Source organism: Cucurbita pepo, chromosome 2 (genome assembly GCF_057944985.1).
Source record: "Cucurbita pepo subsp. pepo isolate OVF chromosome 2, ASM5794498v1, whole genome shotgun sequence".
Lineage (NCBI taxonomy): Eukaryota > Viridiplantae > Streptophyta > Magnoliopsida > Cucurbitales > Cucurbitaceae > Cucurbita > Cucurbita pepo.
This window is the reverse complement of record NC_141799.1, coordinates 14,074,802-14,091,239: the sequence shown is the minus strand read 5'-3', so window position 1 is coordinate 14,091,239 and position 16,438 is coordinate 14,074,802. Positions and strand designations below refer to the sequence as shown.

The following is a 16,438-nucleotide window of genomic DNA, read 5'->3' as shown; positions in this document are numbered from 1 at the left end:
AGAGTAGGACAAAGAACAAGTAGCAAAGGAATGTCTATGCAAAAGGGTGCATATAAATCACAACCATTATAATATCACCATGATTATGATCATACTTGTTTTGTTTCTTTAATTTAAAAAACGGAATAAGTTAACAATAGTCTTTGATTACTCGATTCAACGTAGTTATGCTGGTAATTGATTGACAAAAATTGGTTCCTCTGTTATTAATCTAATTAACTCTTTGGTAACTCATTGACAAAAATTGGTTCCTCCGTTGTTGAAATAATTAACTCTTTCCTTTGGTTCTCAAATTCTACACTTGCTCCGTAAACTACACTCACGGTCTCACGACTCTTATCTCAACTGGTGGTACATACCCATTTTTTCACCCTTTTGAAATAAGTTTTATAAAATTCTTATCGCACTTTGTTCACTTTTTTTAGTTATGTTTTGTCATTCTTTTAGGATGTAATAAAATATTGATTCATTCTTCGTATTGATATCGAAATATATATATGTTTTGAAATTAGACTAATCTTTGAATGAGATTTCCGAAAAGTTTGCGAAATTTCTAAGGGATCATCCAATCTAAGATTGTTCTAAGTCTGGACATGCTTAAATTTATTGTTTCTATAATTGAGTAAAATGTGCATTTTGTCGGTACACGTACCAATGGTTTTTTTAAAAGTTTTTTTAACAATACATTCCTATCTTTTAGACTACTCAATCCAAACCATAAAAATTGGATTGAATTTTTGAAAACCTGACAATCTTGGTCTATTTGCGGGTGAACATTTCTTTTTTATCTGATCAACCCGACTCATTTCTCCAGCTGCTTAAAAGTGTTTATGGGTTGGATTGGATCGAGCTATAAGCCATTCTCACCACTAAAACAAGATATCTCCTCCCCCACTCAGTTGAGTGGTTAAGAGCTCCATTTTTGTCCCCTTTCCTCTGATGGGGTTGCCATAATGTGACTTTGATGCACCCACCAGCATCAGGTTTTGGCCACAATGGCCTAATTTTGCTTGTTTTAGCTCTCTCTCTCTCTATGCAATCCTATATATATGAACCCTCTGTTAGCAAACTCCCCAAGTTCCTCTTGAACTTCCAAGAGCCTGCCTGCCTGCCTGCCTGCAAGGTTTCAAAAAGCTCTGCCATGCAGCCTAGTGAAAGTTCAAGCCACCATTACCTTCATTCATCCACCCCTTCTCTATGTTAGTGAAAGAGGGATTTATTGAATGATTAATGAGAAGATTGAATTATGAAGAGCAAGAATGCTCCATATTTATACAGAGATAACAAAAGATATTCAGAAAATCTACCTAAAAATCTGCAGAAAATCTGGTAACAAACGAGTAAACAAATCAAAATAAAATCTAATCTAATCAAAACTAAATCAAATAAAAAACTAGATCTAACTCGTAACGGAGATTTAATTAGATACTAACTGACAGCATTCTAAACAAATACGTGATCTTTAACACTCCTCCTTGTTTAGATGCTGTGAACTCCAAGCTTTTTTCTAAACACCCATCTTGGTCCAATTATTTTTCCTGTTTAGAGGTCGATCAACCAACTCTCAGATTTTGTTTTTCTCGATCACTGAAAGCTCCTCCTTGGACAGGTGCATCATCAACCAAAGCATCTTGTCGTTCATCTTTAGACTCTTCTAACATGCCAATAAAGATGCCAACTTCTGACTTTTTGTCAAGCTTATCACGCTTGACCTGTGGAATGTAAATGAAGCAAAGACACCCAAATACTCTAACGAACTTTAAAGAAGGTTTGTAACCATACCAAACTTCAAATGGTGTTAGGTTCTTTACAACTTTTGTTGAAATTCGATTTTGCAAGCACATAATAGTGCTTGCTGCTTTTCCCCAAAAACGTTTTGGAAGATCCTTCTCATGAAGCATGCATCTCGTCATCTCCATTATGAATCTATTCCTCCTGACACTGACGTCATTCTGTTGAGGAGTGTATGGTGCTGTCAATTGATGTTCAATTCCAGCCTCTTCCCAAAACCTACTAAAAGTTTCTAAAGTGTACTCCTTGCTATTATCCGATCTTATAGTCTGAATCAAGCATGCACTTTCATTCTTAACTTTGGCTTTGAATTTCCAAAATACACCCGCAACTTCTGATTTTTGCTTCAGCAAGAATATCCAACACATTCTCGTTAGATCATTAATAAAAGCAATGTAATAAAGATTACCATTTAATGATGGTGTTCGCTGAGGACCACAAAGATCAATATGAACCAGCTGCAGTTTTTTCGAGACTCTCCATGCCTGTTTAGGAAAGGGTTGCCTATGTTGCTTCCCAAAAATACAAGCACGGTAAGGAGGCATGTCATCATCAATGTCAGTGAGTTCTTCTACCAACTTCTTTGACTGCATCTGAACCAAACCTCGATGATGAAAGTGTCTAAGTCTTTTGTGCCAAATCTCAGTGGCACTAACTCTGGATATAAAGGCCGTCGGATTTAGAGCAAAGCTTTTTCCTTCCATTTTGACATTGAACAAGTCTTTGCCACTAGCATCTTTGATCAAGCACTGCTTATTCTCAAACAACACTTTATAGCCTTTATCAAGTAACTGACCAACACTTAAGATATTTTGATCAATTTTAGGCACAAATAAAACATCTGGAATAAATTTTGTACCTTCATAACTTGTTATAGCTACTGTGCCTTTACCCTTGACTTCCAAGTGTTCACCATTGCCAATCCTCACTCTCTTATCTTCTTCGGTGTCTCTTAATTCCTCAAAAGACTCCTTGTCATATGTCATGTGATTTGTGCACCCACTGTCAATCAACCAGCTCTCGCTTGATTCTTTGCTTGAGGAAGAAGTGACCATACACAATTGATCTTCTTCTTCTTCTTCTTCTTGATCAACTACCTGTGCATCTACTTCTTTCACCAGATCTTTGGCTTTGCAGATCACAGCTTCATGTCCAAGTTGATTGCATTTGGAGCAGAAGGCGTCAGGTCTTCTCCAACACTTGTATGGTGGATGACCTTTCTTCTCACAATGGCGGCAAGGTGGATAGGATTTTTTGAAACCTCCTCCTTTTGTCTTTTGATAATTGGCAGATGAATCTCCATACGTCAATTGATTTTTGAAATTTTTGTTGTTTTTATACCTGCGGCTATCTTGATGCTTAACAAGTAAGGCACCTTCAATCACCCCTTCTTGTCTCATAGACCTCCTTTGCTCTTGCGCTTGTAAAGCATTCAAGAGCTCTATAAGAGAAATCTTTGACAAGTCTTTGGTGTTCTCCAGAGTAGTAATGGTGGCTTCAAACTTCTCTGGAAGAGTGACTAGCAGCTTTTCAACGATCCTGGAATCATTTAATACAGAACCAAGCAATCTCACCTTGTTGGCGATGCTGAGAAGTCTGTCACAATACTCTTTTACCGACTCTGACTCCTTCATCTTCTGCAACTCGAAATCCCTGATCAAATTCAGGACTTTCATTCCACGAATCCTCTCATCTCCTTCATATTCAGCCTTGAGATAATCCCAGATTTCTTTTGCTGTTTTGAGGGACATTATTCGCATGAAGATCATTTCAGATACAGCGGCAAATAGGCAAGCTTTTGCCTTTGATTTCCTTGTCTTTTTTTCCTTCTGTAATTTGATTTGTGCTACAGTAGGATTTGCTGGAAGCAAAGGGACCTCGTAATCCTCTTCTATTGCTTCCCAAAGATCCAAAGCCTCCAAATAAGTCTCCATACGAACTGCCCACATTTGATAATTGTCTCCATCAAAGACTGGTGGTGCAACAGCTGAAAAACTTGATTCTCCCATTTTGATCTCACAGATCCCTTAAGAAAGATAGCTCTGATACCAATTGTTAGTGAAAGAGGGATTTATTGAATGATTAATGAGAAGATTGAATTATGAAGAGCAAGAATGCTCCATATTTATACAGAGATAACAAAAGATATTCAGAAAATCTACCTAAAAATCTGCAGAAAATCTGGTAACAAACGAGTAAACAAATCAAAATAAAATCTAATCTAATCAAAACTAAATCAAATAAAAAACTAGATCTAACTCGTAACGGAGATTTAATTAGATACTAACTGACAGCATTCTAAACAAATACGTGATCTTTAACACTCTATGTTCTTCACAATTCAACATATCCCACAACACCATAACCACAAACATGATGCATCTCAATCAGTTTTGTATGAATCCACTGTCGTTAAGCACTAACTCAACGTCCAATGAGGCAGAAGACCAACAACTAAGCCTCATCAATGAGAGAAAACAGAGGAGGATGATATCTAACAGAGAATCCGCACGCCGTTCACGAATGCGCAAGCAAAAGCACTTGGATGAGCTGTGGTCTCAGGCCCTTTGGCTCCGGAATCAAAACCACCACCTAATATATAAGTTGAACCAAGCCAATGAATGTCATGATCGAGCTCTACACGACAATGCTCAGCTTAAGAAGTGCTTCATAATCCTTGAACGACATCTCCTCCAAGTGGTTCCTTGCAGAGAAGCTGTCGGACACATCAGGCTTAAACCCACTTTGTATTAGCTTTCAATCTTAGCTCATGCGGTAGTGAGAGGCCCAAACATGAGTAAAATGAGTAATAAAAGAAACAAAACAGGCCCAAACACGACCGGCTACTTCCAATTCTCTGGGGGAAACAACAATTTCAGATCTCGTTTTCCTTTTTCTGTTTATGCTTCGTTCACTAACAGATTCAAACACTTGAGCTGCTACAACAATGGCAGTTCCCATCCGGGGAGGCCGAGGAGCGTCAAATTCCGGCGGGTTCAACCTCCGGAGCTTCTTCTCTCACCGGATCTTCATTTCCACTCTGTTTTCGCTTCTTTTCATTGCCACAGTTTCAGTCATCTTCACCAGGAATCCCTCCACGCCACACCACGATTCTGTAATTCCATCCACCCCTTTTCTTTTTCTTGTCTAATTTGCTTGTTTTGTTGCTTTAATCGAGTGGAAATCAACTTGGGAATGTGTTGAACTGGATTTAGTGCAAACCCATTTCATAAAATTGATTGCTTATGTGACCCAATTCGTAATATCTCGATCGAACTAATGTTCTTAGCAGGCCCTTCCTACTACTGGAAATGCATATCTCCGACGAACATTTCTGACTCTGAGTTCTAATCCATTCAAAATTCGATTAGATTTGATATATAAGCAAGCAAGTGATCACATCACCCTTGTTAATGCTTATGCTGCATATGCAAGGAAGCTCAAGCTAGAGATGTCTAAGCAATTGAAAATGTTTGATGATTTAGCTCAAAATTTATCAGATATTCAGACGAAACCGAGTTACCGTGGGGCTTTGTTCGATTCGACCGGTCCGTTGGATGAAGATGTGTTGAGACAATTTGAGAAGGAGGTTAAGGATAAGGTGAAGACTGCAAGGATGATACTTGTGGAGTCAAAGGAGAATTACGATAATCAGTTGAAAATCCAGAAGTTAAAAGACACCATTTTTGCAGTTAATGAGTTGCTTATCAAAGCAAAGAAGAATGGTGCATTTGCAAGCTCAATTGCTGCAAGATCAATACCAAAAAGCTTGCATTGCTTGTCAATGAGGCTTGTGGAGGAGAAGATTTCGCACCCGGAGAAGTATACAGACGATGAACCGAAGGCCGAGTGTGATGATCCAAGTCTATACCATTATGCAATTTTCTCGGATAATATCATTGCGGTATCTGTCGTTGTAAGATCCGTGGTGAAGAACGCCGAAGAACCATGGAAACATGTTTTTCATATTGTTACTGACAGGATGAATCTTGCAGCAATGAAGGTTTGGTTTAAGATGAGGCCTATGGAAAGAGGAGCTCATATTGAAATAAAGGCTGTGGGAGATTTTAGGTTCTTGAACTCATCATATGTGCCATTGTTAAAGCAACAGGACTTGCCTTCCTCCGAGAATCGAGGAGACAAGCCGAAGGACACGTTTGTGCTGAATCATGTTCGGTTTTATTTGGCTGACATGTTTCCTAAGTTGAAGAAAATTGTGTTCTTGGAAGATGATGTGGTTGTTCAAAAGGACATAACAGGATTGTGGAAGATTGATTTGGAGGGGAGGGTGAATGGTGCTGTTGAGATTTGCTTTGGTTCCTTTCATCGGTTGGGTCATTATTTGAACTTCTCACACCCTTTAATTAAGGAGAAGTTGAATCCCAAGGCATGTGCTTGGTCTTTTGGGATGAATGTTCTTGATCTTGATGCTTGGAGAAGTGAGAAATGCACGGAAGAGTACAATTATTGGCAGAACTTGGTTAGTATCTGTTCTAGAACAAAAAATTTTAGCTGCCATTTAAACCATGAGATTCCTCATTGCTGGCTTGTTTATCGTTGAGATCCCACATCGGTTGGAGAGGGGAACGAAGCATTCCTTGTAAGATTGTGGAAACCTCACCTTAGTAGACGTGTTTGAGAACCGTGAGGCTAATGGTAATACGTAACGGGCCAAAGTGGACAATATCTGCTAGCGGTGGGATTGGACTGTTACCAATGGTATTAGAGCTAGACACTGGGTGGTGTGCCAGTGAAGACGCTGGACCCTAAGGGGGTGGATTGTGAGATCCCACGTCAGTTGGGGAGGGGAACAAAGCATTCGTAATAAGGGTGTGGAAACTTCTCCTTAACATACGCGTTTTAAAACCTTGAGGGAAAACTCAAAAGGGAAAACCCAATGAGGACAATATCTGCTAGGGATGGGTTTGGTCGGTTGCAAATAGTATTAGACTCAAACATCGGGCGGTGTGTCAGCGAGGATGTTGGGCCCCCAAGGGGTGAATTGTGAGATCCCACATCAGTTGGAGAGAGGAACAAAAAATTCCTTATAAGGGTGTGGAAACTCTCCTTAGTAGACGCGTTTTATAACTATGAGGTTGATGGCGATGCGTACCGAGCCAAAGCGGACAATATCTGCTAGCGGTGAGATTGGACTGTTGCGAATGGTATCAGAGGCAGATTCCGGGTGGTGTGCCAGCGAGGACGCTGGTCCCCAAAGGGGGTGGATTGTGAGATCCCATATCGATTGGAGAGGGAAACGAAACATTCCTTATAAGGGTGTGGAAACTTTTCCCTAGTAGACGCGTTTTAAAACCATGATGCTGACAACGATATGTAACAGGCCAAAGCGGACAAGCTAGCGATGGGCTTGGACTGTTACAAATGGTATTAGAGTCAGACACTGGGCGGTGTGCTAGCGAGGACGCTAGCTCCCCAAAAGAGGTGGATTGTGAGATCCCACATTGGTTGGAGAGGGGAACAAAGCACTCCTTACAAGGGTGTGGAAACCTCTCCTTAGTAGACGCGTTTTAAAAATGTGACGCTGACAACAATACGTAATAGATCAAAGCGGACAGTATATGCTAGTAGTGGACTTGGATTGTTACACTTATCTATGTCTGGAAATAATATTAGCTTTTTCCTTTTGATTTAGTTGGAGAACTTACTAAATTTTCCCGTGAACTTTTGATATTAGAACGAGGACGGGTCGTTATGGAGCGGGGGAACTCTTCCACCTGGTCTAATCACCTTCTACTCAAAAACAAAGCCACTGGACAGATCTTGGCATGTGCTTGGGCTTGGTTACAATCCTAGTATAAGCATGGATGCTATCAACAATGCTGCAGTCATCCATTACAATGGTAACATGAAACCGTGGCTGGACATTGCCATGAACCAGTACAAAGGTTTTTGGACTAAATATGTGGACACTGAAATGGAGTTCGTGCAGATGTGCAATTTTGGGTTATAGATGAGCTTGTAGCTGCTCTGTCGCCCCTCGAGAGCTCATGCTGAAAGTAGACAATATCATGATATCATTGTAGAGGTTGTGGTTTCTAACATAGTATCAGAGTCATGTTCTTATCTTAACTTAGTCATGTCAATAGAATTCTCGAGTGTCAAACAAAAAAGTTGTGATCCTCGAAGGTGTACTCAAAGTGACTCAAGTGTTGAACAAATGGTGTACTATGTTCGAGAGCTCCAGAGAGAGGAATCAAGTCTTGATTAAGGAAAAGTTGTTCGAGGGCTCTAAAGAGGAAGTCTCGGGAGAGGTTCTATGGTGTAGTCCCTCGGGTGCTTTCAAGCCTTTTGGCTCAATAGGCTCTTTATTTGGGCTCAACCTTGCCCGAGATTACGTATGAATATTTGTTTGGCCTCCAATTGTTCATTATACATTTAAGTATGATCTCAACGTCTAAAATCACCCATAACAAAGGTAAAATATGGTACAAATTACGTAATAACATCGTCTATCTCCCTCTCTCTCGTTCAACAATTAAACGTATAGCCCTAAAATAATGGTATAAATTAGATGAGGATAGATTTATCCCATTTTATTAGAAATTTGAAGAATAAAAGGTCACACTCATCACGGTTCAAAAAGTTTAAAATGTCACACTGATCAATGGTTTTGATTTTACCACGTCAACAGTTTTTCGTGAGATATGACGTAACTTACCAAAATGGCCCGCCAACTCATAATATTCCAACATCTTTTGATTAGAATGTTTGTTTAAGCCCGCCAACTCATAATATTCCAACATCTTTTGATTAGAATGTTTGTTTAAGATAGTTAAGAATAGAATCTACAAAAATAGAATGCGTAAAAAATAAGATGCTTGAGAATCAAATAACTGTGTTTAATATTAAACGAGAATACTTTCATAATTTTATATAAATAATATTTAATGTTTTTTATTTTGCAAATACTTTTAACCAATTAAACTTAATTTTACCTAATTAATGGTTGGAAATTATTTTATTTTTATTAATTCAAGTTATTGAAATAATATTAACTAAATAAAATTTAATTTAATTCTCTAAGCTTTAAATTTTAAGAAAATCGATAATTTAGAATTATAGAATTAATTTTATAATTTAACTTAACATAATTTATGAAATCAAAATAAAACTAATAAATAATAAATTAGAGATAAAAGAACTTTTAAGCTAAAAAAAAATTTCTCTTTTTTCTTTCTTTTTTTACTTTAAATTTTACGGTTATTCGTAACTAGATTTGATTAGGAATATATTTTGCTAATATCAGTGAATATGAAAAGTTTCATCCCAATTTTTATTCTTTTATTCTTAAATTTTTATTCTTTGATGTGTAATAATATTTTCATATCTAGATAAACGTTGCATCAGCCACAATTGCAGTATAAAAAGGAGCACAACTAAGCTTCATATGCAGAAAAAAAACACGACACAGGCAAGAAAATGGCGGCTACTTCTACACGAATAGGCGTTGCTGGTCTGGCCGTAATGGGCAAAAACATGGCTCTCAATATAGCAGAAAAAGGCTTCCCTGTTTCCGTATACAATCGAACCGCTTCCAAGGTCGATGACACCGTTCAACGAGCCAAAGCGGAAGGAAAGCTCCCCGTCTACGGCTTCCACGATCCCAAATCCTTTATCAATTCCATTCAAAAGCCCCGCGTTGTGTTGATCCTTGTGAAGGCAGGGGCACCCGTTGATGACACCATAAACACCCTCTCACCCTTCATGGAAACAGGGGATTGCATAATCGATGGCGGTAATGAGTGGTATGAGACCACCGAGAGAAGGCAAAAGGCCATGGCTGAATTGGGTCTTCTTTACCTTGGAATGGGCGTGTCAGGCGGCGAAGAGGGTGCCCGGAATGGCCCCTCATTGATGCCTGGAGGCTCAATCGATGCTTACAAGAACATCGAGGACATTCTTCTTAAGGTAGCAGCGCAAGTTTCTGATAGCGGCCCCTGCGTGACATATGTCGGGGAAGGAGGGTCGGGGCATTTCGTTAAGATGGTTCATAACGCGGTTGAGTATGGTGATATGCAGCTGATTACTGAGGCGTCCGATGTACTGAAATCAGCTGGAAAGTTGTCGAATGAGGAAATTCATGAAGTTTTCTCTGAATGGAACAGAGGGGAGCTTCGAAGCTATTTAATTGAAATCACTGCGCATATTTTTGGGGTTAAGGATGACAAGGGAAAAGGGTATTTGGTCGACAAGGTTTTGGACAAGACAAGCTTGAAGGACAACGGGAGGTGGTTTGTGCAGCAAGCGGCAGAGCTCTCTGTTTCAGCGCCGACCATTGCTGCTTCTCTTGATGCAAGATATCTATGTGGGTTGAAAGGGGAAAGGGTGGAAGCTGCAAAAGTTTACCAATCAGCTGAATTCGGGGAAGAGGTAAACAAGGAGAAGCTGATCAACGATGTCAAACAAGCTCTTTATGCATCGAAGATCTGTAACTACGCTCAGGGGATGAACTTGATTCCGGCTAAGAGTGTCGAGAAAGGGTGGAGCTTGAAGCCAGGGGAGATTGCGCGGATTTGGAAAGCTGGGTGCGTTGTTCAAGGCGTGTTCTTGGAGAGAGTGAGGAAGGCCTATGATAGAAACCCAGATCTTGTGAACCTTTTGGTGGATCCGGAGTTTGCTAAGGAGATGATGCAGCGACAATCGGCTTTGCGGCGAGTGGTTTGCGTAGCGATTAACTGTGGCGTTAGCACGCCGGGGATGTCTGCTAGCCTTGCTTATTTCGATAGCTATCGAAGGGAGAGAGTGGCTACGAGCTTGGTTCAAGCTCAACTTGACTACTTTGGTGCTCACACTTATGAAAGGATTGACATGGAGGGATCGTTTCATACCGATTGGATCAAGATTGTTAAACGAATGAACGAACCAACGAATTAATGAACGAATGCTTTGTGGTTTTCTTACAAAATCCTTTAACTTTTGTGAAGTTGGTTTGTGGTAAAATTGGATGACATGAAATTTGGGTTAATTAAATAAAATCTATTTATTAGATTTCAGTCTTTAGAGAGGGAAAGAAAACATACGTTATAAGGATGTGAAAACATCTCTCTAGTAGATGCATTTTGAAACCATGAGGCCAAAGCGGACAACTTATACTAGCGGTGAGCTTAGGCTGTTACCGATGGTATTAGAGCCATACATCGAGCGATGTGCCAGCGAGAATGCTGGCTCCCAAGAGTAGATTGTTAAATTCCACATTGGTTCGAGAGGGGAAAGACCTTGAGGTTAAGCAGTGTGCCAACGAGGACGCTGGCTTCCAATGAGAGTGGATGGTTAGATCCAACATCCGTTGGAGAGGAAAAAGATCATGAGGTTGGGCGATGTGCCAGTGAACGGTGGCTCCCAAGGGGTGGATTGTTAGATTGTTAGATCCCACATTGGTTGTAGAGGAAAAAGACCATGAGGCTGGGCGATGTGCAAAAGCGAGGACACTAACCCGTAAGGAGGTGGATTGTTAGATCCTAGATAAGACAGTGAAACTGATGGCCATGGGCTAAAGTTGACAGTGGGTAAGCCATTTAAACCTATAATTTAATATATAAAAAATTAATGAAAAAAAGGAAATACCCAAGGAGGGCATTAGTAGCAGCACGAAAAGAATCCACCTTCCCACTGAAGGAGGGCATTTTAGTAAACTCACATAACCTTGAAAATCACAAAAAAGCCCTTTACAAAAATCACTTATAAATTCCACATCCCATTAGGCCAATTTTCTCACACCCCCAGAAAGAACCAAATGAGGCGCCTAGCCACCGCTGCACCACCACCCACCGCCGCCAACCTCCACCTATGGAACTCCCCAATTCCCTACCTCTTCGGCGGCCTATTTCTCACCATGCTTCTCATCGCCGTAGCTCTCATCATCCTCGCATGCTCCTTCCGTAAACGCTTCTTCACCGGCCACTCTTCACCCGGCAGCCAGAAGGACCCGCCAGTCGCCGGCTCCGCCGCCATGGAGCTCGTAATGGAGCCAAAGATTTTGGTCATCATGGCCGGAAACAACACACCCACGTTCTTGGCTACGCCTGCAGCCGCCGGTGTTAGCGACGTCCCACGGCGGTGCAGTTGCACGGCAATCCAACAAGATGACAAACAGAATCACTCAGCTGCTTGAAATTTCCATTAATTACATGCTTAATTAACTATGACTTTGTTTTTGTCTTGGAATTTTGTCCCGAATATGTAAATCAATTAAATGAGTGTTGTTGAATCCGACGACGTTTCAATGAAAGTATGAACACCTCAAATTTTTAGTTTCATCCTTCATCTTTCTTGTGTTCCTCTGCTTTTCATCTTAATTTTAAACTTGCTTTTAACTTTTAAGTAATGAATTATTTGATCCATTTATCTCTAATTTACCAATCGATGAACATAATGGAGTCTTCTCTGTCTCCGTCCTTAAATTTTATTTAAATTATTCAAAATTTAATATTACCAAGACCGTTCTTAAATGGGTTTGGATTAAAATTATATTTTAGTTTTTTTTCATCATTTAATAATTACAAGAGTAAAAAAGAGAAATTAAAATATTGGTAGTGGAAGATGTGGATGCGGCGGCTTGGAAATGCAAAAAGAGTTACAATGATGATAAAATAGAAAATAGACGGTCATGTTCTTTGGAATATTCTTGCTGCTTTTACTCTGATTTTATATCGGTTGGAGATGCGTTTTAAAACTGTGAGACTGATGACGATATGGAACAGGTTAAAGTGGACAATATTTGCTAATTGTGAGTTTTGACTACTACAAATGATATCAGCCAAACTCCAGACAGTGTAACATTGTAGACGTTCCTAAGGGAGTGGATTGTGAGATCCCACGTTGTTGGAGAGATAAACAAAGCATTCCTTAGATGGGTGTGAAAATTTCTCAGACAGTGTACCATTGTAGACGTTCCCAGCGGGTGGATTGTGAGATCCCACGTTGTTAGAGAGATAAACAAACCATTCCTTAGATGGGTATGAAAATTTCTCCTTAACATATCCCTAACAGTGGACTTGACTTGAGCTGTAATCTAATAATATTATATACTTCTTTTGGAAAATTTGAAAATGAGAACATTAGGTTAATTTATTAGGTCAAGATTTACTAGTAAAATTGAAAATTTAAAAGCGTAATTCTAACCCGTCCTATATATAATTTAAGGGTAACGTATTATTATTTATATCTTTAACGAAATTTGTAATATGCAAATACGTAGCATGTGAGTTGGATTTTTGTTCGTAGAGTAACTTAATTTGGTTGTATTCGAGTTGAATAGGTACATTGAACATAGTCATTCATCTTTTGTCATATGTAATTTAATATCACTTTAAGAATAAGGTCCAATTCAATGGTACATGTTTTACGACATGAAAGCTCTTTCTTCTATAAACAGAATAACATAGAGACCATTATTCTTTACTTAATGACTTAAATATGAGCATAACAAAGTATTTAAACATACCATTATAATGCTATAATACAAATAATTTCAATTATAACAAAGTATTACTCCGCTCATGATCGATATAACATGTTGGAAGTATTATCTTAGTTATCGAATTTACGGGTGTACACGGGTTGAGTTGAGTTAGACCGGAAGATCTTTTGAACTAACCCAAAATTTTGGGTTGGTTGGGTTGGTTGGGTTGATGACCCGAACAATACCAATAGAATTTACGACCCCACCTTCTATTTTCGAGTTGGGTTGGATTGGATTGTATTGTCGGATTGTTTTTTTAACTATTTTACCAAAAAAAAAAAAAAAATAGTCACGATACATGTTATATTAATAACTAAAATCTCGTAAGTCTCAAATATCAAATATTCATTAGTCACACACCATCACTAGAATGGATTACAAACGCCAAATATTCTTAATTTTTATAATAATTTTAAAAGTAGGGTATGGTAGGGTCGAATTGTAACCCTATTTTTCGGGTTCCCAACTAAAAAAATGTCAACCCATTGACCGACCGGATTTTTTTTATTGTTAAAAATAATTAAAATAAAAATGTGTGTAGTAGATTTGTCAACCCCTCATTTCCTTTAGTGCAAAGAAAAAATGATCCATAAAACCTACCGACAAAATAATGCTTTCTTCCTTGTACTTCACTATATCATGTTATGTTTTTTTCAAATTCCATTTACTCAATTGACTATCATCATTGAAAATTTAATAATTTCTTTTTTTAACTTCAATTTTTTTTAAAATTTGGTTAAATAATAATATTAATCCTCGGGATTTCGGTGTTTGTCAAGTCCTTCAACTTTTAAAAAATGTCAACAATAATGTTAAACCAGATATCAACAACCGCGAAAGTTGACCATTTTAAACGTCGTTATAAACCAAATTTACAACCAAACAAAATCATTATAACACGTAAAACATGATACCCTCCTATCAAAACCGTTTTATAGATCAATGAGCTAAAACAAGAAGATGCTATAATCGATGGGCTAATAAGATGTTGTAATCAATGTGGTAATGATATGATATAAGTTTATCAATGAGCAAAAGAAAAGATATCAACTTGGATTTAGCATCATTATTGAAAGCTATGTAGAGGGGAAATGATGTGGAAATGCACTTTGATTTTGACTACTTTGCCACATTATTAAAACAATCAAACATAACCCATTACTATTTATTATTTCTTCCCACTAATGCCAATGCCAATGGCTGTAAATATCCCATATAACTTCGTGATCGAGCCGCGAAGTACGTCACTATCGAAGATATTTAGCCTTTCGTTACGGTTTACCATATTTATCATATTTGACTCTTGATCATAGACTAATATCATCGTGTATACATTTATTGTTCTCTTTATTTCACCACCATTTAGGTGTGGTGGTTTTATTGGAAGTAGTGATATGAACCACGATCTAGGAATTTTCATACCTCAAGGTCCAATTACAAGGACGAGAGTCAAGAACCTACAACAAACCTTGTACACTTATATTCAAGCTATGGTGAGATCGTCAAAGAAAATTCTAAAAGACGTTAAAGACTTCCCTTATATGTTGTGCAAAGTTGAGCTTCAAGAAAGAGATGCATTAAATGTATTTTAAGTTACATTAAATGAACTCAGTTAAATTTATGAAACTAGTCGAAAGATGACTAATAAGCGGATTTCATTCATTGCACTATTTAATTATAATTTAAATATTTGTTTGTCATATTTAAACAGTTTTTAACATAGGAGTTAAAGGTTATATTGTAACCCACTTACGTTACCATATTCCACAATTAACTAGTCATTTTATGGTTCTTGAAATTTAACCAAATTATAGGGACGAGAATCAAAATTCAGAGCTAATGACATGGCTCTCGAGAAGTGGTTTTACCATAAGTTGTTGATATATCTCGTGAGTTTGGACTTTGATGGATTTTTGGTCCAACCTATCAGATTTGAGCTTATTTGATCTAATCCCGAGTATAATATGATCTAATTTATTCGATTAGACCATTATTTAGCTTCGATAGACGAATTTTGGTGAGAGCTTCTCCAGCCTTGGGAGAGCTAGAAATCAAAGGTTAAAAACGAGTTGTTTAGTTGGTTCGAGAAGAACGGTCTCGTCCTTGATTTTTATACATATAATGAAATCAAAATTATTGAATTTTTTCCAAAATAAGATGATGATGTTGAACTTTTAGTTGACAAGTTATTTTCCAAAAAAAAATATATAAATTTGCAAAATTATACCAAAACCATTTCTCTAGCAAATTCCAAATACCAATGGCCCTTTTGGATAATATCCTATCATCAAATAAAATAAAATATTATATTATTATTATATTATTATTATTATAATGTTGGCCAACCAACAATTTTCTTATCCCTTTTTTTTTAATTTATTTATGCAAGCTGACACATTTCCCACTTTGCCCCAACTTTAATATAAATAAATAATTTCTTTTTATTACCATATTCTCCATTAACTAATTTCTTACTAAACTCCAAATTAATCTAATCCTATGCTTTCATAATTATATATAACTCCAAAATATTCATTTTTTTTATTTTAAAAATTAATTTTTTTAAAAATAATAAATATGTTTCACTTTATTTCTAAATTATTGTAGCTTTATGCATGTTATTAAAATTTATTATTAAAGTAAAAAGAGAAATTCACGTGAAAGATTTATTTTTTATTTTTTAAATTTATTTTTCTCAAAAGAAAAAAGAATCTTTATTTTTTTGGACTTTTTTTTTTTAATAAAAACCCTCGATTAAAGGGGAAAGGGGAGTTTGCTTGTTGCGTTTAATCTTCATTAAATAAGGAAAATAAATTTAAATTTGGATTATCATTTCTAATTAATTAAATTAAATTTTAAGTGGGCCATCATTTAATAAAGTAAAGATAAGCCTAGAGCAATCGGCGTAGCTCTCATCTTTTGCTTTCCCTTTTTTTTCCCTTCTTTTTCCCTTCTTTTCTGTAGCTTCATCAACAATTTATGAATTTTTTCGTATTTATATTTAATTCCAAAACTACCCTTCACGCTTCAACTACTAAAAAAAAAGTGAACCGAGTGTTCAAAAATTTTGATGACTCGAGCTTCCTCTCAAAGTTTTTAAAACGTATTTGTTAAGAAGATGTTTCCACGCTCTTATAAAAAATGCTTCATTTTCCTCTCCAACCA

General features: G+C 37.4%; 4 protein-coding genes across 6 annotated transcripts; 3 read left to right on the top strand and 1 right to left on the bottom strand.

Annotated features, from left to right (window-relative positions):
- Positions 1-1,553: 1,553 nt before the first annotated feature.
- Positions 1,554-3,425, bottom strand: LOC147793726 (uncharacterized). Its single transcript, XM_087121376.1, has 4 exons — positions 3,133-3,425; positions 2,651-2,979; positions 2,247-2,488; positions 1,554-1,712 (listed from the first exon to the last, which is right to left on the bottom strand). Exons 1-4 carry the CDS (start codon positions 3,423-3,425, stop codon positions 1,554-1,556), a joined length of 1,023 nt encoding a protein of 340 aa, XP_086977502.1.
- Positions 3,426-4,461: 1,036 nt separating this feature from the next.
- LOC111787634 (putative galacturonosyltransferase 9) lies at positions 4,462-8,168 on the top strand. 3 transcript variants are annotated; one of them, XM_087121701.1, is made up of 3 exons: positions 4,462-4,906; positions 5,292-6,271; positions 7,487-8,168. In XM_087121701.1, the coding sequence occupies exons 1-3, from the start codon at positions 4,585-4,587 to the stop codon at positions 7,760-7,762; spliced, it is 1,578 nt and encodes a 525-aa protein (XP_086977827.1). In that variant the 5' UTR covers positions 4,462-4,584; the 3' UTR covers positions 7,763-8,168. The 3 variants fall into 3 exon arrangements, with proteins under 3 accessions (XP_086977827.1, XP_023523422.2, XP_086977826.1); XM_023667654.2 differs by having other exon boundaries at positions 5,084-6,271; XM_087121700.1 differs by having other exon boundaries at positions 5,081-6,271.
- A 1,012-nt stretch (positions 8,169-9,180) lies between these two features.
- Positions 9,181-10,735, top strand: LOC111787567 (6-phosphogluconate dehydrogenase, decarboxylating 2). Its single transcript, XM_023667577.2, has one exon. The coding sequence runs from the start codon at positions 9,232-9,234 to the stop codon at positions 10,684-10,686; it is 1,455 nt and encodes a 484-aa protein (XP_023523345.2). The 5' UTR covers positions 9,181-9,231; the 3' UTR covers positions 10,687-10,735.
- Positions 10,736-11,545: 810 nt separating this feature from the next.
- Positions 11,546-11,923, top strand: LOC111788487 (protein GLUTAMINE DUMPER 6-like). The gene has a single exon (XM_023668824.2). The coding sequence runs from the start codon at positions 11,546-11,548 to the stop codon at positions 11,921-11,923; it is 378 nt and encodes a 125-aa protein (XP_023524592.2).
- The last annotated feature ends 4,515 nt before the right edge of the window (positions 11,924-16,438 follow it).